Below are 22,041 nucleotides of genomic sequence, written 5' to 3' on the forward strand. Positions count from 1 at the left end.
TCTTTTTACCTACTTGATCCTCTGCTGCCTTCACTACTTCATCCCTCAGAGCTATCCATTCTTTTTCTACTGTACTTCTTTCCCCCATTCCTGTGAATTGTTCCCTTATGCTCTCCCTGAAACTCTGTACAACCTCTGGTTCTTTCAGTTTATCCAGGTCCCATCTCCTTAAATTCCCGCCCTTTTGCAGTTTCTTCAGTTTTAATCTACAGTTCATAACCAATAGATTGTGGTCAGATTCCACATCTGCCCCTGGAAATGTCTTACAAATTAAGACCTGGTTCCTAAATCTCTGTCTTACCATTATATAATCTATCTGATACCTTCTAGTATCCCCAGGATTCTTCCATGTATACGACCTTCTTTCATGATTCTTGAACCAAGTGTTAACTATGATTAAGTTATGCTCTGTGTAAAATTCTAACAGACGGCTTCCTCTTTCATTTCTTAGCCCCAATCCATATTCACTTACTACACTCCTGGAAATTGAAATAAGAACACCGTGAATTCATTGTCCCAGGAAGGGGAAACTTTATTGACACATTCCTGGGGTCAGATACATCACATGATCACACTGACAGAACCACAGGCACATAGACACAGGCAACAGAGCATGCACAATGTCGGCACTAGTACAGTGTATATCCACCTTTCGCAGCAATGCAGGCTGCTATTCTCCCATGGAGACGATCGTAGAGATGCTGGATGTAGTCCTGTGGAACGGCTTGCCATGCCATTTCCACCTGGCGCCTCAGTTGGACCAGCGTTCGTGCTGGACGTGCAGACCGCGTGAGACGACGCTTCATCCAGTCCCAAACATGCTCAATGGGGGACAGATCCGGAGATCTTGCTGGCCAGGGTAGTTGACTTACACCTTCTAGAGCACGTTGGGTGGCATGGGATACATGCGGACGTGCATTGTCCTGTTGGAACAGCAAGTTCCCTTGCCGGTCTAGGAATGGTAGAACGATGGGTTCGATGACGGTTTGGATGTACCGTGCACTATTCAGTGTCCCCTCGACGATCACCAGTGGTTTACGGCCAGTGTAGGAGATCGCTCTCCACACCATGATGCCGGGTGTTGGCCCTGTGTGCCTCGGTCGTATGCAGTCCTGATTGTGGCGCTCACCTGCACGGCGCCAAACACGCATACGATCATCATTGGCACCAAGGCAGAAGCGACTCTCATCGCTGAAGACGACACGTCTCCATTCGTCCCTCCATTCACGCCTGTCGCGACACCACTGGAGGCGGGCTGCACGATGTTGGGGTGTGAGCGGAAGACGGCCTAACGGTGTGCGGGACCGTAGCCCAGCTTCATGGAGACGGTTGCGAATGGTCCTCGCCGATACCCCAGGAGCAACAGTGTCCCTAATTTGCTGGGAAGTGGCGGTGCGGTCCCCTACGGCACTACGTAGGATCCTACGGTCTTGGCGTGCATCCGTGCGTCGCTGCGGTCCGGTCCCAGGTCGACGGGCACGTGCACCTTCCGCCGACCACTGGCGACAACATCGATGTACTGTGGAGACCTCACGCCCCACGTGTTGAGCAATTCGGCAGTACGTCCACCCGGCCTCCCGCATGCCCACTATACGCCCTCGCTCAAAGTCCGTCAACTGCACATACGGTTCACGTCCACGCTGTCGCGGCATGCTACCAGTGTTAAAGACTGCGATGGAGCTCCGTATGCCACGGCAAACTGGCTGACACTGACGGCGGCGGTGCACAAATGCTGCGCAGCTAGCGCCATTCGACGGCCAACACCGCGGTTCCTGGTGTGTCCGCTGTGCCGTGCGTGTGATCATTGCTTGTACGGCCCTCTCGCAGTGTCCGGAGCAAGTATGGTGGGTCTGACACACCGGTGACAATGTGTTCTCTTTTCCATTTCCAGGAGTGTAGATTGTTTTGTTTCATTGTATTCATAACATTGTCATTGAATTTAAAGAAACATGTCTTTCGTCGTTAGCTTACCTATTCGTTCTGTTGGCATAATTTCTTTTAATCTTTTCCAGGTACTTGACTGCAGGCGACAGTCACCTGGCCATAGCTTTTTCTTTTCGGTTAGGACGTTCAACAGTCTCAGAAATTGTGAAACAAGTGTGCCAGGCAATATGGACTGTTATACAACCCTAGTATCTACCTACTCCTACAACAGAGATGCGAAGAAATCTGAAGAAGGATTTCTAGAACTTTGGGGGTTTCCGAACTGCCTTCGAAGCATAGACGGAAAGCATATCGGGTTACAATGCCCGAAGGGTAGTGGATCCCAGTTCTTCTGTTACAGAGAATTCTTTTCGCTGGTTCTCCTGGCGATCGTTGATCCACACTACAAGTTTACAGTAATTGATATTGGAAATCATGGACGCCACAGTGACAACACTATTTCTGAGAATTCAGCTTTTTGTCAAGAGTATATCGAGGGAAAAGTATTCCACCTCCAAATCAGGATCGCGTGTATCATACAAAAAGTTGTATTGTCTCACCTCCTCTATAAGTCTTTCTGTGTCCATGATGCATGCACTACGAGCTGCAAGACAAAAACCGCCTCACGCCGCTGCTTCCAGTGTGACCACAGAGCAGTTGAGTGCGCCAACAGAGGCAAGCAGCCGCTCCGGCTTGCGGCAAATCTGTAATCTGTGACAACCCGGCGGCGGCCGGTGCGGCAGGCCGCGTGCCGGTGCGTCAGAGCCGCACTCTGTGTGACCGCCGCCATACAATAACGAGCGATTCAACAGTGCGGCCTGCCGGCTGCGGTTCGAGGCCACAGGCCGGACGGCCAGGCCGCATTCTGTCTGGCCAGGCCTTAAGCTAGGTCTACGAAAGCACACACCCTCTCATCGAGGAGATGATTTCCGACTATTGAACACTTGTTTTCCAATAAGCTTGTGCCTTTGAAGTGACGTAAGTTGATCGATGTAACTGCGTGAGTCAGTTAACCTCCTCTAAGCGTATCAGAGCCTACCCCTATCCCCGTTTTCCAACCGCGACAGTGAACGTAAGAAGATACAAAAGGTACTCGAGTTGTATGACGCATCTGGGCTCCTCTCTGAAAAAAATAATAGCGTATGTCTTTCTAAATGTTGGAAAATCTCTGTACGTATCGAACACTGAGATAACAGGAGCTCGTGAAAGCAAATTACAGACACACCTACCTTCAAATTCGGTAGTTAATTGTAGCAAAGAGTGTCAAATTAAATTGAAGTTGTTGTAATACAACACAATAAGCAGACCAAAAATGACAACTACCGTTAGACTGCTGAGGTTGTCAGTAGCAGGATAAATAACAACGGTCGACACGACGTGCACCCACTTGCACCGATCATAGCTAGGGCAGCGACGCTCAGCTTCCGATTGAAAAACTGTATATTAAGAAATGGATCCCACATTATTGCCATCATAAATATCTTCACAAGAACTTACATTAGGTTTTTCAGGGTTTTTCTTGAGGTGCTATCCAGAACTGTGATTAGAACTTTCATCAGAATTCTAGGGCGATTTCGTATATTTTCTGTAGTGAAAATGGGTGCCTCATTACTGCAGTTACCTTGTAAACTAATACCTAGACATAAATATCATTAAGGTTTTCTGTAGAACACTTTGGGAGCTCTTCTGAATTGTGGTCACAATTTTACTCTCGAAAATCAGCAAATAAGTTTTTTCAACATAAAAATTTTCCCGATTACTAGTGTTTTTTGGTGAAGTTATGCAGAACTATTCAAATTTAGTACAGAGAACTCTAGAACTACAGCATATCTACCGAGAACTCTGAAAAAAATGTATATTTCTTGAAAGTCGGGTGCTAACTTCACAGCTAGTCAGCTATTCCGAAATGTGATATTAATTTTTTTCCGGGAAATTCCACAGAACTATTCAAAAATTGTAGAAAGAACTCTAGAACTATGGCATATCCATAAAGAACTGCGAGAAAAATTATTTTTCTCGAACATCGGTTGCCAGCTTCACATGAGTGTGGAAATGGGTCCCTCGTTATTGCAGTTATCTCATAAACTATTAGCCCTACAAAAATGTCATTAGGGTTCTCTGTAGAACTCTTCTGGAGCTATTCATAATTTTGATTATCAATTTTTGGTACAAGATTAAAATTTTACGAAGTATTATTATTTTCTTCGCTAAATTCGGTAGAACTATTCAAATTTTGTACAAAGAATTGTAGAACTATGGAATACTTACCAGGCACTCTGAATCTCGAAAGTCGCGACGGAAAGCTTTGGTTTGTTTCCCCTGACAAACGAAATGATTTTCAATCGGAATTTTACCTGTCCATCGATAGGGAGGTTTCAAATTAATCTAGTGCGATATTTGTTTTATCGATGTGCGTTAAAAGAGACAGTAAAACACGAAGAATAACCAGTACTCTAGCTGGGACTCGTGTGGCGCTCTAGCCCGTGTTTGCTGTTTCCGCCATGCAGCAGCGCAGCTCAGTCATATCTGGTTTACTGGTTATTCTTCCTGTTTTAATGTCCCTGTTAATAGATTTCAACAAAGCGAATGTGGCACTAGACTAATTAGAGACCGGAACCCATCTATCGAATGGACACTTAAAATTCCACTTTGAAAATAATTTTGTTTGTAATGGGAAACGATCAGACACTTTCTGTCAACATTGGGTATCGCGTAAAAGATTTAATGAGCAGATTTATTTGGCCAGCCTCCAGCTACACATTAAAAAAACCGAAATTTCAAATATCTGCCGAAATACCAGAGAAAATGAGCCTGACTGCTCTACGGAGGGAACCCTGTATTTCCATCTGCTCAAGCAGATTCATGAGACTGCCTTTTTCAGCAGTGTTTAGTACGCCGTGCTACTAAGAGTTGTCTGCGTTGCAAATATGAATGATGTGTTTATTCAGAAGTGTGGCACGAGCTATTAATAGCCACATCAGCGACTCTTGGTTTTCTGCTAATTCCAAAGTAATGTTTACAGTTCTTGCAGGAGATTTTTAAATCCATGAAGTTAATGCTGTCGTTGTTCTCATGCCCTATAGTGAACTTTTGTGTGCTGCTCATGTTGTGTCGGCGTGGGTCTGACGTGGTACTGTGGATTCTGCCTGATTTGGCGCTGCGATGTTGGTTGCACATGCATATTCGTGAACACAACACCCGCATTCATATAAATCGTTTATACGTCTTCCACAACACTGGTTGCAACCGACAGCTGACCGTCATTCACAATCACGCTCGAGTTCGCGCTCTCATTTTCACTGCTGCTGTGTTAAGCTGAAAGGATAATTTTTTTTTTTTTTAAGGGGGATTTGGCAAATGTCGTATCCTAAAATATGGAATTTGTACTTTCTGTGTTAAAAAATAATGTTAACGACATCATTTACCATCGTCCACCATACGCGATTTCTTCGATGTTCGTGTTTCCCTTATAAATTCCCTAATTCCGTTATAGACAGTACAATTAAAAGCTAGGGGCTAGACCGTTTCCGTACGAGAACATGGACAGATATAATTATGTTTCTTGCAGCACCTGTGCAGGTAAACAGTAATATATGGGCCGCAACAATGATGTGTGATGTGCAACGATACGGTTGCGGTTTGCGTGGTCCAGGGCTAGGCGTCCGCGAATTTTAAGGAAAAGCTGGCGCACGTGTTGGCCACTTCCTCTGTTCTCTCAGTTGTTATGTCATACATCACCTTCCAGTTCAGGAGATGGGCTTTGGTTGTTATTCTTTGTTTCGTTATCTGATGGAATTTCGTCAAGTACCCCTCACAGAGCCAATCGGAGGCCGCACGACGTTTTTCAGCTGTGTCTGCTGGGTACAGGCCGAGGATCACCATCAAATCATCGGTTGGTGTGGTGCCAAATGGCTCTGAGCACTATGGGACTCAACTGCTGAGGTCATTAGTCCCCTAGAACTTAGAACTAGCTAAACCTAACTAACCTAAGAACATCACAAACATCCATGCCCGAGGCAGGATTCGAACCTGCGACGTTAGCGGTCTTGCGGTTCCAGACTGCAGCGCCTTTAACCACACGGCCACTTCGGCCGGCCGGTGTGGTGCCAGGTATTTGTTCCGAAGCGTATGATGGCTGTGAAAACGGTACCTTGCGAGTGAATGGTCCAATCTGACATGTCTAAACCTGCCCTGAAACATTTTACATAGGGAAGAAACACACTGCAAGTAGTTTTTATGTTGAAAATTGACAAATTCGTAGCTCGCCAGGCGGCTGTAGAAGCCTGCACACATGCCGTAGCTGTAGCAGACAGTGCATGCGCAACACACTGCCAACAGATCCTTCGTTGCCAGTACGTCGATATATAGATAACATGGCACAATGCGATCGTAATTTGTAAATGGAATTTCACGTTCTGTTGATAGTTTCCGTGAAACAATAAGTTGTTCACAGTTACTATTTGCACGAGTTTAGTGTTAACAATGGAGAAAAAACTGTATTAATTTTCTTTGAGATTTCTTCGTATATGCTTGCTAACAGCATCTGTCTTTTCGCTAGTTACAGTGGTTCACAGTAATGTGGAACCCAATTAATGTTTGCAGCCTTACAAAGATGAAACATAAAGAACGTGGTATACAATCTAAATCACTTACTTCTCCTGAAGACCTACATCCGTGTTACTCTTTAGTTAATTTCTTGGACACTCATTTGAATGATGTCGACATATTCGTTAGAAATTGGGGAAACTTCAGAAGTAACGGAAAATAATTCTGACAATTGCGTGAATTATGGTTCGACCGATGATGTGCTAATTAAAGTCCAGAACAAAAATGGAGTATCCAAATCCAAAGAAACAAGTAGAATAATAATTTTCAGTAACGAAGAGAAGGCCTTTGCCTTTCATGGGAAAGTGTTCTAGCAACTGAGCTACCCAACCACAACTCACAACCTGCCCTTTCCTCCATGATTGCTAGTCATGCAAGTTTTGCAGGAGAATTTCTGTGAAGTCTGTGGAAGGTAGGAGATAAGGTACTGGCAGAAGTGAAGCTCTGAGGATGGTCTGTGAGTTGTGCTTGGGTAGCTCAGTCAGGCAATAACTTGCCTGTGAAAGGCAAAGGTCCCGAGTTCAAGTCTTGGTCCTGCACACAACTGTAATCTGTCAGGAAGTTTCAAGAGTTGAGTTGTACGCGCATAGGTATCCTGCCAGACATTGTCCAACAAAGATGATAACTCAAAAAATGTACAAAAAATTGTTATTGTAAGGGCACTGGATTACTCTGCAGAGGATATGAAAGAACAGAAACCATGCCTCCATAAAATTGATTTGCCTCAGTGGGCAATGAATCCACCACCTTCAGTGTGGATGCACAATTATGTTTGACCTCTTCCAGGAATCTCAAAGCAACACACATGAAGGACACGGATGTGGATTGTGGATTGGTGGGAATGTGGGTCAGCTTAGAGGCTTGCCGACTTAGTCTATGCAGTTGTGATAAACACTGTTTGGAGAACACAGTGGTTAATGCAAATTCCTATTAAGCAGAATATTCCAAGTTTGAATCTCAGTCCGGCACACCACTGATGCTGCATAAAGTCCTGATGCAGCTGACATAAATAGTTCCTTGCCTTTCCTTCCCCCTTCCCCCCTTCCCTCCTTTCCCTTTTACTTTTCCCCTCATCCCCCCCCTTTCACCTTCAGTATGCATAGTATGTATCACAGTTGCGGATACTGTGTGGTATCTGTTCTTTCAGACATGTCCGAAAGAACAGACACCACACATTTGTATGTATCTTCACATTTCCCCCCTTCCCCCCTTCTTCTTTTCCCTTTTCCCCTCACCCCCCCCTTTCACCTTCAGTATGCATAGTATGTATCACAGTTGCGGATACTGTGTGGTATCTGTTCTTTCAGACATGTCCAAAAGAACAGACACCACACATTCATATGTATCTTCACATTTTGCATGCAGAGAGTTTTGATCCATATCATGTGTCACTTTACCAGCTGATGAACCAGTGGGATTGCAAAGGATGCATGGAATTTTGTTACTTGGTTCTGTTGTGACATCAAGACAGTAGATTCTATCTTCATAGAATTGTCTTTATTGATGAAGCTAACTATAAAAATTTTGGAAAGCTGAATGTGTTATGGGGGGTTATTGAGCATCCAGATTGACTGTAGCTGGTTAAACAACAGAGGCAGTGGAGTATGAAGCTAAGTGCAGGTTCATTGGAAAATGTGTGATGGTTACTTACTTCACAGAGCTGGTCATAACAGTTAAAGATAAGCACAACTTTTTACTGAAGTGCTACTACGTCTCCTTGAGGAAGAGCCACTTCAAATATGTAGATGCATGTGGTACCAGTACAATAGATGCCTGGCTCAGTACTAGCTTGTAATTAGGCAACTTCTCACCCAGATCTTTCCTGTTTGCTGGATCATATGTGAAGACATCATCAGCTGACCCACACATTCACCTGTTTTGACACCACTAGACTTTTTCTCTGGTGTAAACTAAAAGATGAATTCTATGCAAAAGTTCCAACAACCCATTAAGATTTCAAAAATCACACTGTTGCAACATGTGAAAAGATATCAAAGTAATCTCTTCAGTCTGTCCACATTTTCTTGCATCAGCGACTTACAACATGTATTGCAGTAGACTGAGCTTTTGGAGCGCTTGAAGACACCAATGGAATTTTAAGGAAGTGTATATTCCTTTTTGTTGTATATGTAATTTGGCAATGTTAGTGCACATCTCAACATTAAAGTCTAGACAACAAGTTATTATTTGACCTTCTTTATACCTCTATGCCCTGTTTTATAAGTTCATTCAAATTTTGATGAACATCTTTCTTTCAAAGGTCTGGCACAAACAAGAGCAAAACTGTTATGAGAGGTAACTGGTGAATCATCCTTCGACTTCCAGTTGATTTGTCAGTCCAGTGATGTGTCAGTTTTAGAACTAAGATAATAGCAGTAGAAATTACTATAGCTCCATTTGAACTGTCAGCGGTTACACCAAAAATTTTATGAGAATATCTGATTTCATTTCTGTATCCAACTATTGTAATTGAGTCTTTTCTGCTTTAACTACAAACATTAAATTTCTTTTACAGCTCTCGCTCTCACAGGAACCACACAAGAAATATATTAATAATTCATTTTCTCGTGTTTACAGGTTTTGCTTGCTGAACTGAAAGGGACTGATAGGTATTATGCCGTAAAGTGTCTGAAGAAAGATGTGGTGCTAGAGGATAATGACGTGGAATGTACACTTATAGAACGTAAGGTTTTAGCCCTTGGGACTAAACATCCATACCTATGTCATCTGTTTTGCACATTTCAAACAGAAGTAAGTATCCAAGTCTCATATTTCTTCAGGTAGTTCTTTTCACCATGTTGCCTGAAATGTCAGATTTTAATGATGTTTTATTCTTTATTTCACAGCTCTCTGTGTTGTGTTACCTTCTGTTGCTTGCTTTCTTTCTGTCCTTGACATAAAAACCCACAAATTAATAACTTATTTTGGGTCACAAATCTATTTTGCCCATACCTGCTTACTTCTTGTAAAACTCAAATAAGTTAGTGGCCTCTGTTTCATTAAAATGCCTGAGGTCATATCTTCCATTCTTGTCCTTTTTTCAGGTAACTATGTAAAAAAGATAAAACTGTTTCAAGCTCATAGCGGGATAGTTTTTTCAAGAATGCCATGGGTAATTGTCTGTCCCATTCTTTTGCAGTCTGAGTTTTCACTCAGTTTCTAACCACATTGTCTCTGATGAAAAAATTGTTATCTATTTCCTCTTACTCTTTGTGTGAGATACACACTACAAATGACATTATCCACAAGGTAACATCAGTTGCACTTGTGACTCATCGATTTTGATCTGTGTTTCTTTATCTTTCTTAAATTATGGTTTTATTCCAATCTTCTATTAGTCCATTTCCTCACTCCTCCCTCTCTGTCCATCTCCTTCCCCCTCCTCCAAGAAGATCTTCTGCTCCACCCCCCTCCCTCTGCCCATCTCCTCCCCCCTTGTCTCTATCCATCACCTCCCCCCAGTCCATCTCTTCGTCCCCTCATCGTGTCTCCTCCTCCTCCTCTCTCTGTAAATCTCCTTCTCACTCCTCCCTCTGTCCATCTCATCCTGCTCTGTTCTCTGTCCATCCCCTCCTCTTTACTTTCTCTGTCATCTGCTCCTCCAGCCTCTGTCCATCTGCTCCTTTCCCCTTTGTCCATCTCGTCCTCTTCCCTCTCTTTGTCCATCTTCTCCTTCCGTGTTTCTGTGCCCGTCCCCTCCTACCTCTTCTCTCTCCATGTTATCACTCATACCCTAATAGGAAATTACTGGTTCTTATTTCCACAGTATCTCTTTCCTGACAGTTAGTGGTATGTGTACTACCAAGTTTGGTTGAAAGTGGTTCAGTGGTTTAGAATGAGATGTGGAACATACATACATTTTTATAATATTTGTGGATTACAAAACTGCACCTTCATACCGTACAAAAGGGTATTCATTCAAGTCTTTTGTGTTATTGGCTATCAAGAAATATTGCTCAAAGCTGAAGATCCCAATCTGAGTGAACTAATCGAAAATATTCAGTTTAGTTATCATGACTTTTTCAAACCATACAATATTGGATTACAGAAATACTAAACAATTCTGAGTAGAAGATGTTTTAATAAATGATCCATTCAAGATCGCTTAAAGCAAGAGAAAGAAACATATATCAACAGTTCATAGCACCTGAGAAACTGAACTTGTTTAATTGTGTAAGGAAGCAGGAAATGTAATTATGTCACATAAAACTACATGTGAAGAGAATATTGCAAGTCAACAGTTTCTCTTTTTATTCTGTGGGTGCATAAAGAGTTTGTTATAATTCAAATTTACCACAGTGTTTCTTCCATTTCATCTTCTGTTCAAGGATTGTGGAAGGCAGAATTGACAGTCCTGGAAATTTTGAATGGAGACAATCAGAATTAATGAAGCCACGTTAGTAGGTTTAGGTGAAATACATTATGTGCAGAAAGTGTGTCATCAGAACATCAAGCACTTATGTCCTTAGGAAGAAACTAAGCCCATTAATTAGATGTGTGGCCATTGGATTTACTAATCTGTCAACAGTTCATTCATTTAATTGATGTAACTAACAATAAAAAAAATACATTGTGAAGGAATTCAGATGTAGAACAGTCATGCAAGACACCATGTCAACATTTCTCTGTAGGCATATTACAGAGTTAAAGAAAGCTAGATCAAGGTAAGGACATCATGAATACTAGTCACAATATAGGTGATATCACCCAATCTAATGACAGCATCCATACAGAAAACCTTACAATTATCTATGTGCAAGCTGGAGCCTGTGTGTGCTACTATTACTTTGTGTACTTGAATGTTCAGACTGCCTTATAATTGTCTCCTGTGATGAGTAAGTGAGTGACAAGTGAAGGTAACAATGACACTAACAAAAGTAGGTATATAAAACATAAATTATTATTTAGAAATTTTGTTTTGCTATATCATTCAGTCATTATTCCTTAGTTCTTGGAGAATGAGGTTGAGAGATTGCCAGTTCCTACTTGCATTTAGAAATTACATTAATTGAGAATCTTAGTAATATTTTTCTACAAAAATTAGCTTCATATACAGGGTGATTCAAAAAGAATACCACAAATTTAAAAATGTGTATTTAATGAAAGAAACATAATATAACCTTCTGTTATACATCATTACAAAGAGTATTTAAAAAGGTTTTTTTTCACTCAAAAACAAGTTCAGAGATGTTCAATATGGCCCCCTCCAGACACTCGAGCAATATCAACCCGATACTCCAATTCGTTCCACACTCTTTGTAGCATATCAGGCGTAACAGTTTGGATAGCTGCTGTTATTTCTCGTTTCAAATCATCAATGGTGGCTGGGAGAGGTGGCCGAAACACCATATCCTTAACATACCCCCATAAGAAAAAATCGCAGGGGGTAAGATCAGGGCTTCTTGGAGGCCAGTGATGAAGTGCTCTGTCACGGACTGCCTGGCGGCCGATCCATCGCCTCGGGTAGTTGACGTTCAGGTAGTTACGGACAGATAAGTGCCAATGTGGTGGCGCTCCATCCTGCTGAAATATGAATTGTTGTGCTTCTTGTTCGAGCTGAGGGAACAGCCAATTCTCTAACATCTCCAGATACTGTAGTCCAGTTACAGTAGCACCTTCGAAGAAAAAGGGACCAAAAACTTTATTGGCTGAAATGCCACAGAAAACTGTTTATACCAACGTTTAATACACCACCTATCAGGAGGTTTAACACCATACTTTGTTCAAAATGCACGCTGAACAACTGTCGTTGATTCACTTCTGCCGTACTCAATAACACAAAAGGCTTTCTGTTGAGCGGTCGCCATCTTAGCATCAACTGACGCTGACGCCTAGTCAACAGCGCCTCAAGCGAACAAATGTACAACTAAATGAAACTTTATAGCTCCCTTAATTCACCGACAGATAGTGCTTAGCTCTGCCTTTTGTCGTTGCAGAGTTTTAAATTCCTAAAGTTGTGGTATTCTTTTTGAATCACCCTGTATTTTATTTTTCAGTTGATTTAACATCCACATTTACTTAGCTTGCATTACTTCATCACTTTCAATATTTTCTTTTCTTTTTCCAAGTCACATCTATTGTTCGTGCTGGAGTACCTGAATGGTGGTGACCTAATGTTTCATATACAGCAGAGTGGTAGATTCCCTGAACCACGTGCAAGGTTTTATGCAGCTGAGATTGTTTCTGGCCTCAAGTTCCTGCACAAAAAAGGAATAGTATACAGGTAAAAGCACTATTGGACTATTTACATTTATTTATGCCATGCTTAATTATTATTTTCATTTCTGTCATTTAGTGCATTAAAAACAGATTCCATTTCCTTGGATGTTTAGTTACATGCTAAACATAGATTTTAAAGATTTGTCACAAGCTTTCTGTTTTCCCTTGCCCTCATAATTTTTCTAGCTTCATCACAGCTACAGAATAAGTACTAACAAAATATGCATATGTGTAAGCTACCATGACCAGCATAGTGAGTGCATTATTGAGGCCAAGACCATTACAAAGTCACCAAGACCATTACAAAGCCAACACCTAAAACTATTGTACAAGTTTCTATGCCCTACTAGCTACATAGATGATGAAAAGATTGAAAGAATGTATAAGATAAAAGAAATTATTCAGCTAATTGAGGGAGACAAAAATTTTATTGTGATTGGGGACTAGAAATTTATAGTAGGTAATGGGAGAAAAGGGATGGAAGAGAAGGGGAAAATATAGTCAGGGGAATAGGAATGAAAGGGGAAGCCACGCTGTAGAATTTGGCACAGTATGTAATTTAATTATTGGACACATTTGGTTAAGAAATGAATTCACATGGTGTAAATACATACTAGCATTGGCTATTTGTGACAAATGAGAATTTGTGTTGGACCTGGACTCAAGCCCAGATTTCCCATTTGTCATGAACAATTGCCTTAACAACTTTGGCTATCCAAGCATGCCCCCGATATCGATCCAAATCTCCATTTGTCACAAGTCACAATCCAGATGCCTTCACTTTCATGAAACAGCATAGGAAGACTTGTTATTTTAGTATCATAAAATGATGATACCAAAAGTAACAAGTCTTCCTGTGCTTGGTTTCATGAAAGTGCAAGCATTTGGATTGTGATTGAGTGACATATGGAGATTTGCACTGGCATTGGAGGGCATGCTCAGATAGCTGAAGTGATTAAGGGAACCACTCATGAAAAGTCAGAAATCCGGGCTCGCATCCTGCTCCAGCACAAATTTTCATTTGTCACAAGTAGCCAACCTATTATGTATACACTATATGTGAATTCATTTCTTGGCTTTCACAGCTGCACATCATTAAAGACATACAAACGTATCTGAAGGACATTGCACTGTAATAAATGCAGTTGTGCATGAACAGACACTGTTGCCATGAATAAAACTTTGTTTAAGGATTACGAAAGCAGTTTGTGTGTGTGTGGAAGAGATATGGAAATAGTGGGAGGTTTCAGATGGGTTATGTAATGGTAATACAGTGATTTCAAAACAAGGTGTTAAACTGCAGAACATTTCCAGGGGTAAATGTGGACTCATGACCATAATTTGCTGTTTATGAACTGCAGACTAAAACTGGAGAAATTAAAAAACAGTAGGAAAATAAGGAGGTGGGACCTGGATAAATTGAAATATCCAGTGGTTGTTAAGAGTTTCAAAAATAGGTAACAATTTCCTGGAAGAAAAATAAAGGGGGGGGGGGGGGGGCAACAGATGATGAATGAACACTTTGAGGGATGAAATAATGAATGCAGCACAAATTGAAATAGGCAAAAAGACAAGGTCCAGTACAAACCTGTGAATAATATGAGAGATACTGAAGTTAACTGATGGAAGGAGAAATTAGAGAGCATAAAAAAATGCAGCAAATGAAGCAGACAAAATGGAATACGTGTATCTAAAAATGAGATTGACAGGAAGTGTTAAATGGTTAAGCAGGAATGGCTAGGCAAGAAATTAAAGGCTGCAGTAGTTTGTATGACTAAGGGAAAGGCAGATACTGTCTAGAGTAAAATTAGAGTCCTTTGGAGAAAAGAGAAGTACGTTTATGAATATTAAGAGCTCAGGTAGCAAGACAGTACTATGCAAAGAAGGGAAAGCTGCAAGGTGTAAAGAATACATAGAAGAGCTATACAAGGAAATGACTTGAAGATAGTACTGTGGAAAAAGTAGAAGTATATGAAGAGGAGATGGAAGATACGGTGCTGCAAGAATAATTCGATGAGCGCTCAAAGATCATCATTGAACCATGGCCCCTAGATAGACAAAATTCCCTTCGAATTTTTCAGATTCATGAGAGGGTCAGCAATGACAAACATATTGCATCTTGTATACAACGTACATCAGGTAGATGAAGTGACCTTAGATTTCAGGAAGAAAGTAATAATACTATTCCAAAGAAGGTAGGTACTGGTGGGTGTGAATGTTATTGAGCCATCAGTTTACTAAATCAGGCAGTGTGTTCCAAAACGTGTCTTGTCCATTGTAAGAAAGTTTAGTGGAGTTGCAAACAACTAAATGCCTATTAATGGCAACATAAATTATACTTTTTACCTGATAGGAATGCATAACTTTGATATAGTATGTCATGTGTAATTGTAAATATAAATATTCCCACTGAGAAATAAGTTATTTTGCTTTAAACATAGGATTAGACAAGTTTTGGATCAGCACACTAAAATTGCTTAGCTCAAGTACTCAAAAAATATAGTTCTTTTTTATATGTTTAGGGTAGCGCTAATAAATTCAGTTGAAACTCGTTTATTCAAACTTTAAAAATGCATTGTAGTGAAGAATCGTGAATCTGCTCATTATTCATCATACAGAATTCAGATAACTAAGTCTATCACAGTCTCTTGAATTTCACAGTACTCATTGATTGTCTTTTCAGGGGAGTCATTTGTTTGTCCAGTATCAGATGCAAATAAACTCTTTCAGAAAACCCTTTGCACATTCAGCTTCTACTTCAATCCAAAATGTTTTTCTGGCAAATGCTTTATGTCATGAATCTTGGCTTAGTTCAAGGGCACTTCTGATGACACAACTGGCAGAATACCAAAATTCATAAAACATTTACCTGTCTTCCTCACAGACCTTCCAGAACCACAATTTGTGTTATGATTTGGTTCTGCTTTTACTGTCATATTTCCTTCTGAAGCATTGCTCAAAGTAAAGTACTTAGCTGAAGAAAATTTGAAATGATAGCTACTTGGTTTCTTCATCATTTCTTCTGCAGTCTTCTTCCAGTCTCTCGCTGTGCATTCCACATCCAGTTTAGAAACTTGAGAATGTGATGGGAAAATACTTTCATACTCTTTTGGATCACAAATTACAAACCGAGTGCTAATTCCCTTTTCTATTTGTCCAAACACTCTGTCTGATGGGGAAAAAGGATGTGGAATGTCAGTTCAATACACTTTACATTTGGGGTGACTCACTTTTGACAGAAAATAGCAGTGTATCTTTATGGCTATAGAGTTTCAGTTCTGCCCTCTGCAGCCATCAGGACAAAGCTGCAGAGTTGATTAGTTAGGCAAATCATATTCAGACAGCCTGTGTCTGTCGTCAGTTTAGTATGTGAATGACCCACTGGAGCTGTTGAATTATAGGTGTGTATCTATCAACTGTAAAAAGCAAACTCATGTGGTATTTTAAGATTAACCAGATATTTTCTGGCTGTCAATATTGTAAGCATATCAACCATTTTCTCTTCTAGTTTTGTGTACGAAGCTTTCGATTTTAGCTTGTGCAGTCTAAGTTGCATCATAACTGAATGCTTAGATCGTGTATCCTTTGTATGCTCAATTATTCCCTTAAGTCTAGTGCATGTAGAGCATGTACATAACCTTTGCATGCTTGATTTTTCCCTTAATTTGAATGCATGTGAATCATGTACCTGTGACAGGTGATCAGAAACTGATATTGTGGATGGCATTTTATTTGTTCTGTTGTCTACAAAGCAGCTTATGCCTAAGGCGTTGGACAAGTCAACGAATAAGTATTCAAGTAAAAATGATTTCTATTTACACTTACTTGAGATCACAATAACACACTTCATACATTAAGTATTTATGTAGTACACTTAATAAAGTTAAATATTATTCAATGGAGTAAAAGTAGTAATGCAGTAAATATAACTTTAGTAATTTCTTTTACATAATTAGAAAATTTGTTATAAAGCTTAACTCCCATGTGGAAAGTACTGTTTTGGCATAGAGATGTGTTTATTTGCATCATATTTAAGTTTTTGTTCAGTCTGGTAAAGTGATCGTGATGGTCACAGTTTATATGTAATCTACCTATTACATTTATTTTAAAGAATATAAAAGCTTCCATAATGTAGGTACATTTTAAAGAAGGAATAACAGAGATCTGAAGTAGAGGTTTGCATGAATCTCTGGGTTTGCATCAAAACATGATTCTAATGGTCCCTGTTTCTGAATTTGAAATGGCTGATAGTTGCTTTAGAGTTTACATGGAATGGGACCCCATATTTGTGGTGAGCATGAAAGTAAGAGGAGGAAGATAGTAGTTTTCAATGTCCTGTTGACAAGAAGGTCATTAGAGATGGAGCATAAGCTCAGATTAGGGAAAGATGGGGAAGGAAGTCAGCCGTGCCCTTTGTAAGGAACATTCCTGGATCTGCCTGAAGCGATTTAGGGAAATCACAGAAAACCTAAATCAGGATGGCTGGACATGGGTTTGAATCGTCATCCTCCTGAATGTGAATCCAGTGTGCTAACCACTGTGCCACCTTGCTTTGTAGGATGAAAGTAGACATGATATGCATTCATTACTGTTTTCTCACTGCTGCATGATTTTAGTGTGCAAATAAGGTAACTTCTTTTGTTCAGTTTTGTGTTAAGGCATTCAATATGTTTATTTTATTTTAAATTCCTTTCTAGCCAGAATCCTAAGTCTTTGGTTTCCATGTGGTTACCAACTGGTTCATTGTTGATAGAGAAAAAAATGGGGTACATATCTTCTTGTTTTGAGCATGGTGGAATTTCAGTGCGATAGGTATTTCTTTTACTATTCATTACAAGTTGTTTGTTCTGTGCCCAGCTGCCAAGTTGTTTTGTGACAATGTTTGCGGACTGTTGTAATTCTTCTTTACTTACTGCTTTTAATAGAACTGAGGTGTCAACTGCAAATATGACCATTTTGTGTGTATTCTCATTTAGGCTTAGATCATTTACATACAGAAGGAACAGAAGGATCCCGTTACTGATCCTTGGAGTACACTGTAATTAATTGGTTTATAGTGTGGCATGTATTTAGAAATAGCTTTTAGGTTGAAATTTGTGTGCTTCATGCATGATGCTTGCTTACGATTGCTCAGTAATGAATTGCTCCAATTGTTGGACAGACCTAGCACACCATATTTTTCAAACTTTGGCAGCAGAATCTTATGATCCACCATGTTAAAAGCTTTTGATAGGTGAAATAAGTATTCCCATTGATTCTTATTTGTCAGGCTTAGTATGCCGTAGGTGCACTCATAAATGCCAATAGATGTCATTCTAATATTCCTGAATCCATGTTGTTCATTACATAGTATATTGCTTTTATTTACAAATTCCATAAGTTTGTGATACTACTTTTTTCTAAAATTTTGTAAATGCAAGAGGAAACTGTGATGGGTCTGTAATTATTTACATCGTCTCCCTCACCTTTTTTATGTACTGGAATAACATTAGATGTTTTCAGTGCATCAGGGAAAGAGCCTGCTTGAAGTCAGCAGTCACATAAATGTGTAAGTATTTCAACTAGAATTCAAATAACGTATGAGAATGCATCCAGATATTTTGGCAGGTGCACACACCGTCATTTTCAAGGCAAAACTGCAGCAAGCAAGTGCTGTGCAAGAGAATTTAAAGCCTCAGTTTGTAGATCATTTCTGAAAAGATTTCTGTGAATGCACATGTGAAACACACACACACACACACACACACACACACACACACACACACACACACACACACACACACAAAGACGACTGATACTGAAAACTAATAATCAGTAGCTGAGGTAGAAATAACTCTGTCCTTTTTTTTATGAGGGAAAGAACAGTGTCCTATGCATAATTTAAGCAAGAACCTCCATCTCAATTTGTAACATAACTTGCTTAAAGTGCATGCCAGAAAATCTGTGTCTTTTTATTTTCCATTGTCAAGACAATGTTCTGCAATAGTAGATTTGCTCAGCTGCTGTAAGCGTGTGTGTACACCAGTCCTCCATGGTTCTGATAGTCTGACCAGCATATGACATTCCACAATTGCAAGGTATATGATGGGAACCTGCCTTATGCAAACCAATATCATCCTTTACAGGAACTAAAAGTCTTAGCTGGTGATCAAAAAATTTATTTAAAGTAATGTTTCTGCAAAATATCACCAATCCTTTTTGAACTGTTCCATGCCTAAGGTAAAAAGTCTGTTGACTTTGGTGCCACCTCTGTATTATACTCACTCACCTGGTTCATGGTTGGTGAATAGTGCAGTGCACATCTGATCTTTCACTATAACCATTCTGGCAAAAGGTGCCCACAAAATGGGCTAACTTACTTGCCAAGTGCAGGATCTGATATGACATGGGCCCTGTGAACCAAGGTACTAGAACCCCTTTGTATTGAAGATGACAACTATCAGCCTGTAAATTACATGTCAGTGTGAGTAGGTTTCAAATAAACAGCATCTCTCAAAGTACCATCAGCCTCCCTGCTCACCATCACATCAAGGAAGGGGGGGGCAGCCATCCTGATCAACTTCCATTCTGAAATGAATATTTGGGTGGATTGAATTCAGGTGTTCTAAACAGTAGCTCAATTTCCCACTGCCGTGAGGCCAAACAACAAAACTTTTGTCTACGTACCTGAAAAAAAAAAACCACTTAGGTTTCAAAACCACTGACTCCAAGATGCATTCCCCAAAGTCTTCCATAAATAAACTGGCAATAATAGGTGACAACAGGCTTCCCATCTCGGTGCCACCTGTCTGCTCATAGTACTGCTCATTAAACAAAAAGATGAAATAGGTACATTAATTCAACACCATACCTAACTGCAATTAAGCATAATTAATCAGACGGGGGAACATCAGTGAAGAGAGAGACCACATGTAAACTTACTAGAATATTGGAGTCATTCAGATGCATTCCCTCTAATTGATGTACGAAATGCACCTAATTCTTAATGTGATTCTCACTGTGACCTACTAGTGGTCTCAAAAGAGCAGCAAGATCTTTTGTTAATGAAATGTGGGAGCAATAGTGTTATTCACAATCAGCCTAAGAGGAACCCCTTCATTATCAATGTTTGGGAGGCCGTATAAAATAGGGAAAACAGCACAACAACAGTTAAGGCGCTTGATGGTCTCCTGTGACAGGGAAGTCACTTCAGGAGGCCATTGGTCTTTCTCACAACACTTTTTGTGAGGTCAGTACTGATCCTGCAATACATGGAAGCAGGTAGTAAACACTACATCTTTTAAACATAATCCTGCTTGTCCGAAACAACTGTAGCATTGACCTTGTCTGTAGGTAAAATAATAACATCTGGATCCACTCTTAAGTGAACATAAAGCAGCCCTCTTGGCTGTTGTTATATTACTCTTGGGTGGACATTTCCCAGTAAGCACATGACATACCTGCCTCCTAACCTCCTCTGTAGCATCAGGAGGTGGTTTAGAACAGCATGTTTAACAGAACTGATAAAATTAACCACTGGCAGCAGTGCAAAATTTAAATCTTTCCCTAACACAGATAAAGATACACTGTCAAAAGCTTTCTCCATGAGATTTATCACAGAACATTAAGGTATAATATTAGACTCAGAGCCATGGAAATGTACAAATGTTGCCAAATGCTGAGCAGTTACAGAATGAAATTTGCAGTCAGAATGCAACCGTGAATCACTGTCCAGCCAATCCCAAGAAAAAGCCAGATGTACTTTGTACTTAGGTTGAAGGGCCCACATCACCTCAGATTCTGACAGCTTGTCAGCTGAGTTAGGCCACCTTGAGGTCACCTTTCATCAGAATGGATATAATGAAAGACAGATCAGATGTACATTATGCTATCGACCAACTGTACACCAGGTGAGTTGTGATAATACCAAGTTGGCTGCAAGGTCTAAGGCCTTTTGCCTTACACAGAGTGTCTCACCAACAAGATTAGCTGTATTTTGCAGAAATATTATGTGAAATGCGTTTTCTGACATCCATCTAAGATTAGGGTCCCTTAAGATTCTGTTAGGGATGATCTTAGTTTGCATGAGGCAGCCGTCTAACATATGCCATGCAACTGTGGCATATCATATAATGGTCAGACTATGAGGACCATGGAGGGCTGGTGTACTGAGCATAAGCACCACACATGCTTACAAAATCCTAGGAAATCAGCTATTGCAGAACATTGTCTTGGCACTGGTTATCCTATGGAATACAACATGGAAATTCTGGAATGGTCTTCCAGCTATTGGGATAGCATTATTAAGGAAGTATATGATTTTCAAGTAACCTTGTAAAGGAAGTAGAAGAAATAAAATTTGCAAGTAAACTTATAAATATAGATGGAGATTTTTGCTTGAATTCTGTGGGGAATTCGACTCTTTCCCTTGTCAAAAAAAGAAAAAGAGGGACAGAGCTGATGTGCATTGACCCTCTACATGCACTTAATTTATATTCATTAGCTAGAGTATTCTTATTTAAGTTTGATTTTATCATATTATCAGCAACTCATATGAAAAAGTTGTTAGTTGTGTTGCTACTTTTAAGAGGTTTTTGCATCTTGTTTTCTCATGATAGTGTTATATTTTTACATGGTGCTCTGTTTTCACAAGATAATTTTTTATATAACACTCCACTTTATGAACTGAATTATAAATGTCTTCATCAGTACACATTACTTTTGCTGCTGTTATTACTTTTCTTAGTAGTTCAGAATATTTTTTAAGGTATATGCATAATTCAGATGGAGAATTTTTCAAGTTAAATATTTTATGAAGGAGGCTCTTTTCCTGGCCTGAAACCCCTATTCCCCTTGTGATCCAAATGTTTGTTCTAGAATTCCCTTTTATGGTTACAGATTTCTGTTGTAATTCAGTTTGATGGAAATGGGTTAATATATCAGTGAAAGTGCTGAATTTTTCATGTATGTCTTATGTTTGTAAACCTGTGTCCATTTTTCTTCATTTAGTAAGCTGTTGAAATAGTTCATGTTATCCTGAATATAACTTCAACATGAGATTCTTAAAGACATGTGTTAACAATTATGTCTTTTATTTTCAAGCTTGATATTTGAGCAATATGGTCACTAAAGCCAGCATTGAAAATTTTTAAATAAAGGTTGTGTAAACTCATATTGAATACAAACTTAACTAGAGCTGTTTTGCAAGTGTCTGTTTCTCATATAGCAGCTTTTACTTCAGCTCTTAAATTGTAGGATCTGGGAAGGTTCAAAAGGGCATGTCTGTTTCTACTTTTTGTGAGGAAATCAGTGGTG

At 39.9% G+C, this 22,041-nt stretch overlaps 1 protein-coding gene across 1 annotated transcript in view; it reads left to right on the plus strand.

The window, feature by feature from the left end:
- The window catches only part of LOC124556114 (titin-like), a 161,115-nt gene that overhangs the window by 106,370 nt on the left and 32,704 nt on the right, over positions 1-22,041 (plus strand). Inside the window, exons 4-5 of the mRNA XM_047130135.1 lie at positions 9,106-9,279; positions 12,597-12,751. Coding sequence (XP_046986091.1) covers positions 9,106-9,279; positions 12,597-12,751 — 329 coding nt within the window. The remainder of the gene's footprint in view (positions 1-9,105; positions 9,280-12,596; positions 12,752-22,041) is intronic.

This window comes from Schistocerca americana, chromosome X (genome assembly GCF_021461395.2).
Source record: "Schistocerca americana isolate TAMUIC-IGC-003095 chromosome X, iqSchAmer2.1, whole genome shotgun sequence".
NCBI classification, from domain to species: Eukaryota; Metazoa; Arthropoda; class Insecta; order Orthoptera; family Acrididae; genus Schistocerca; species Schistocerca americana.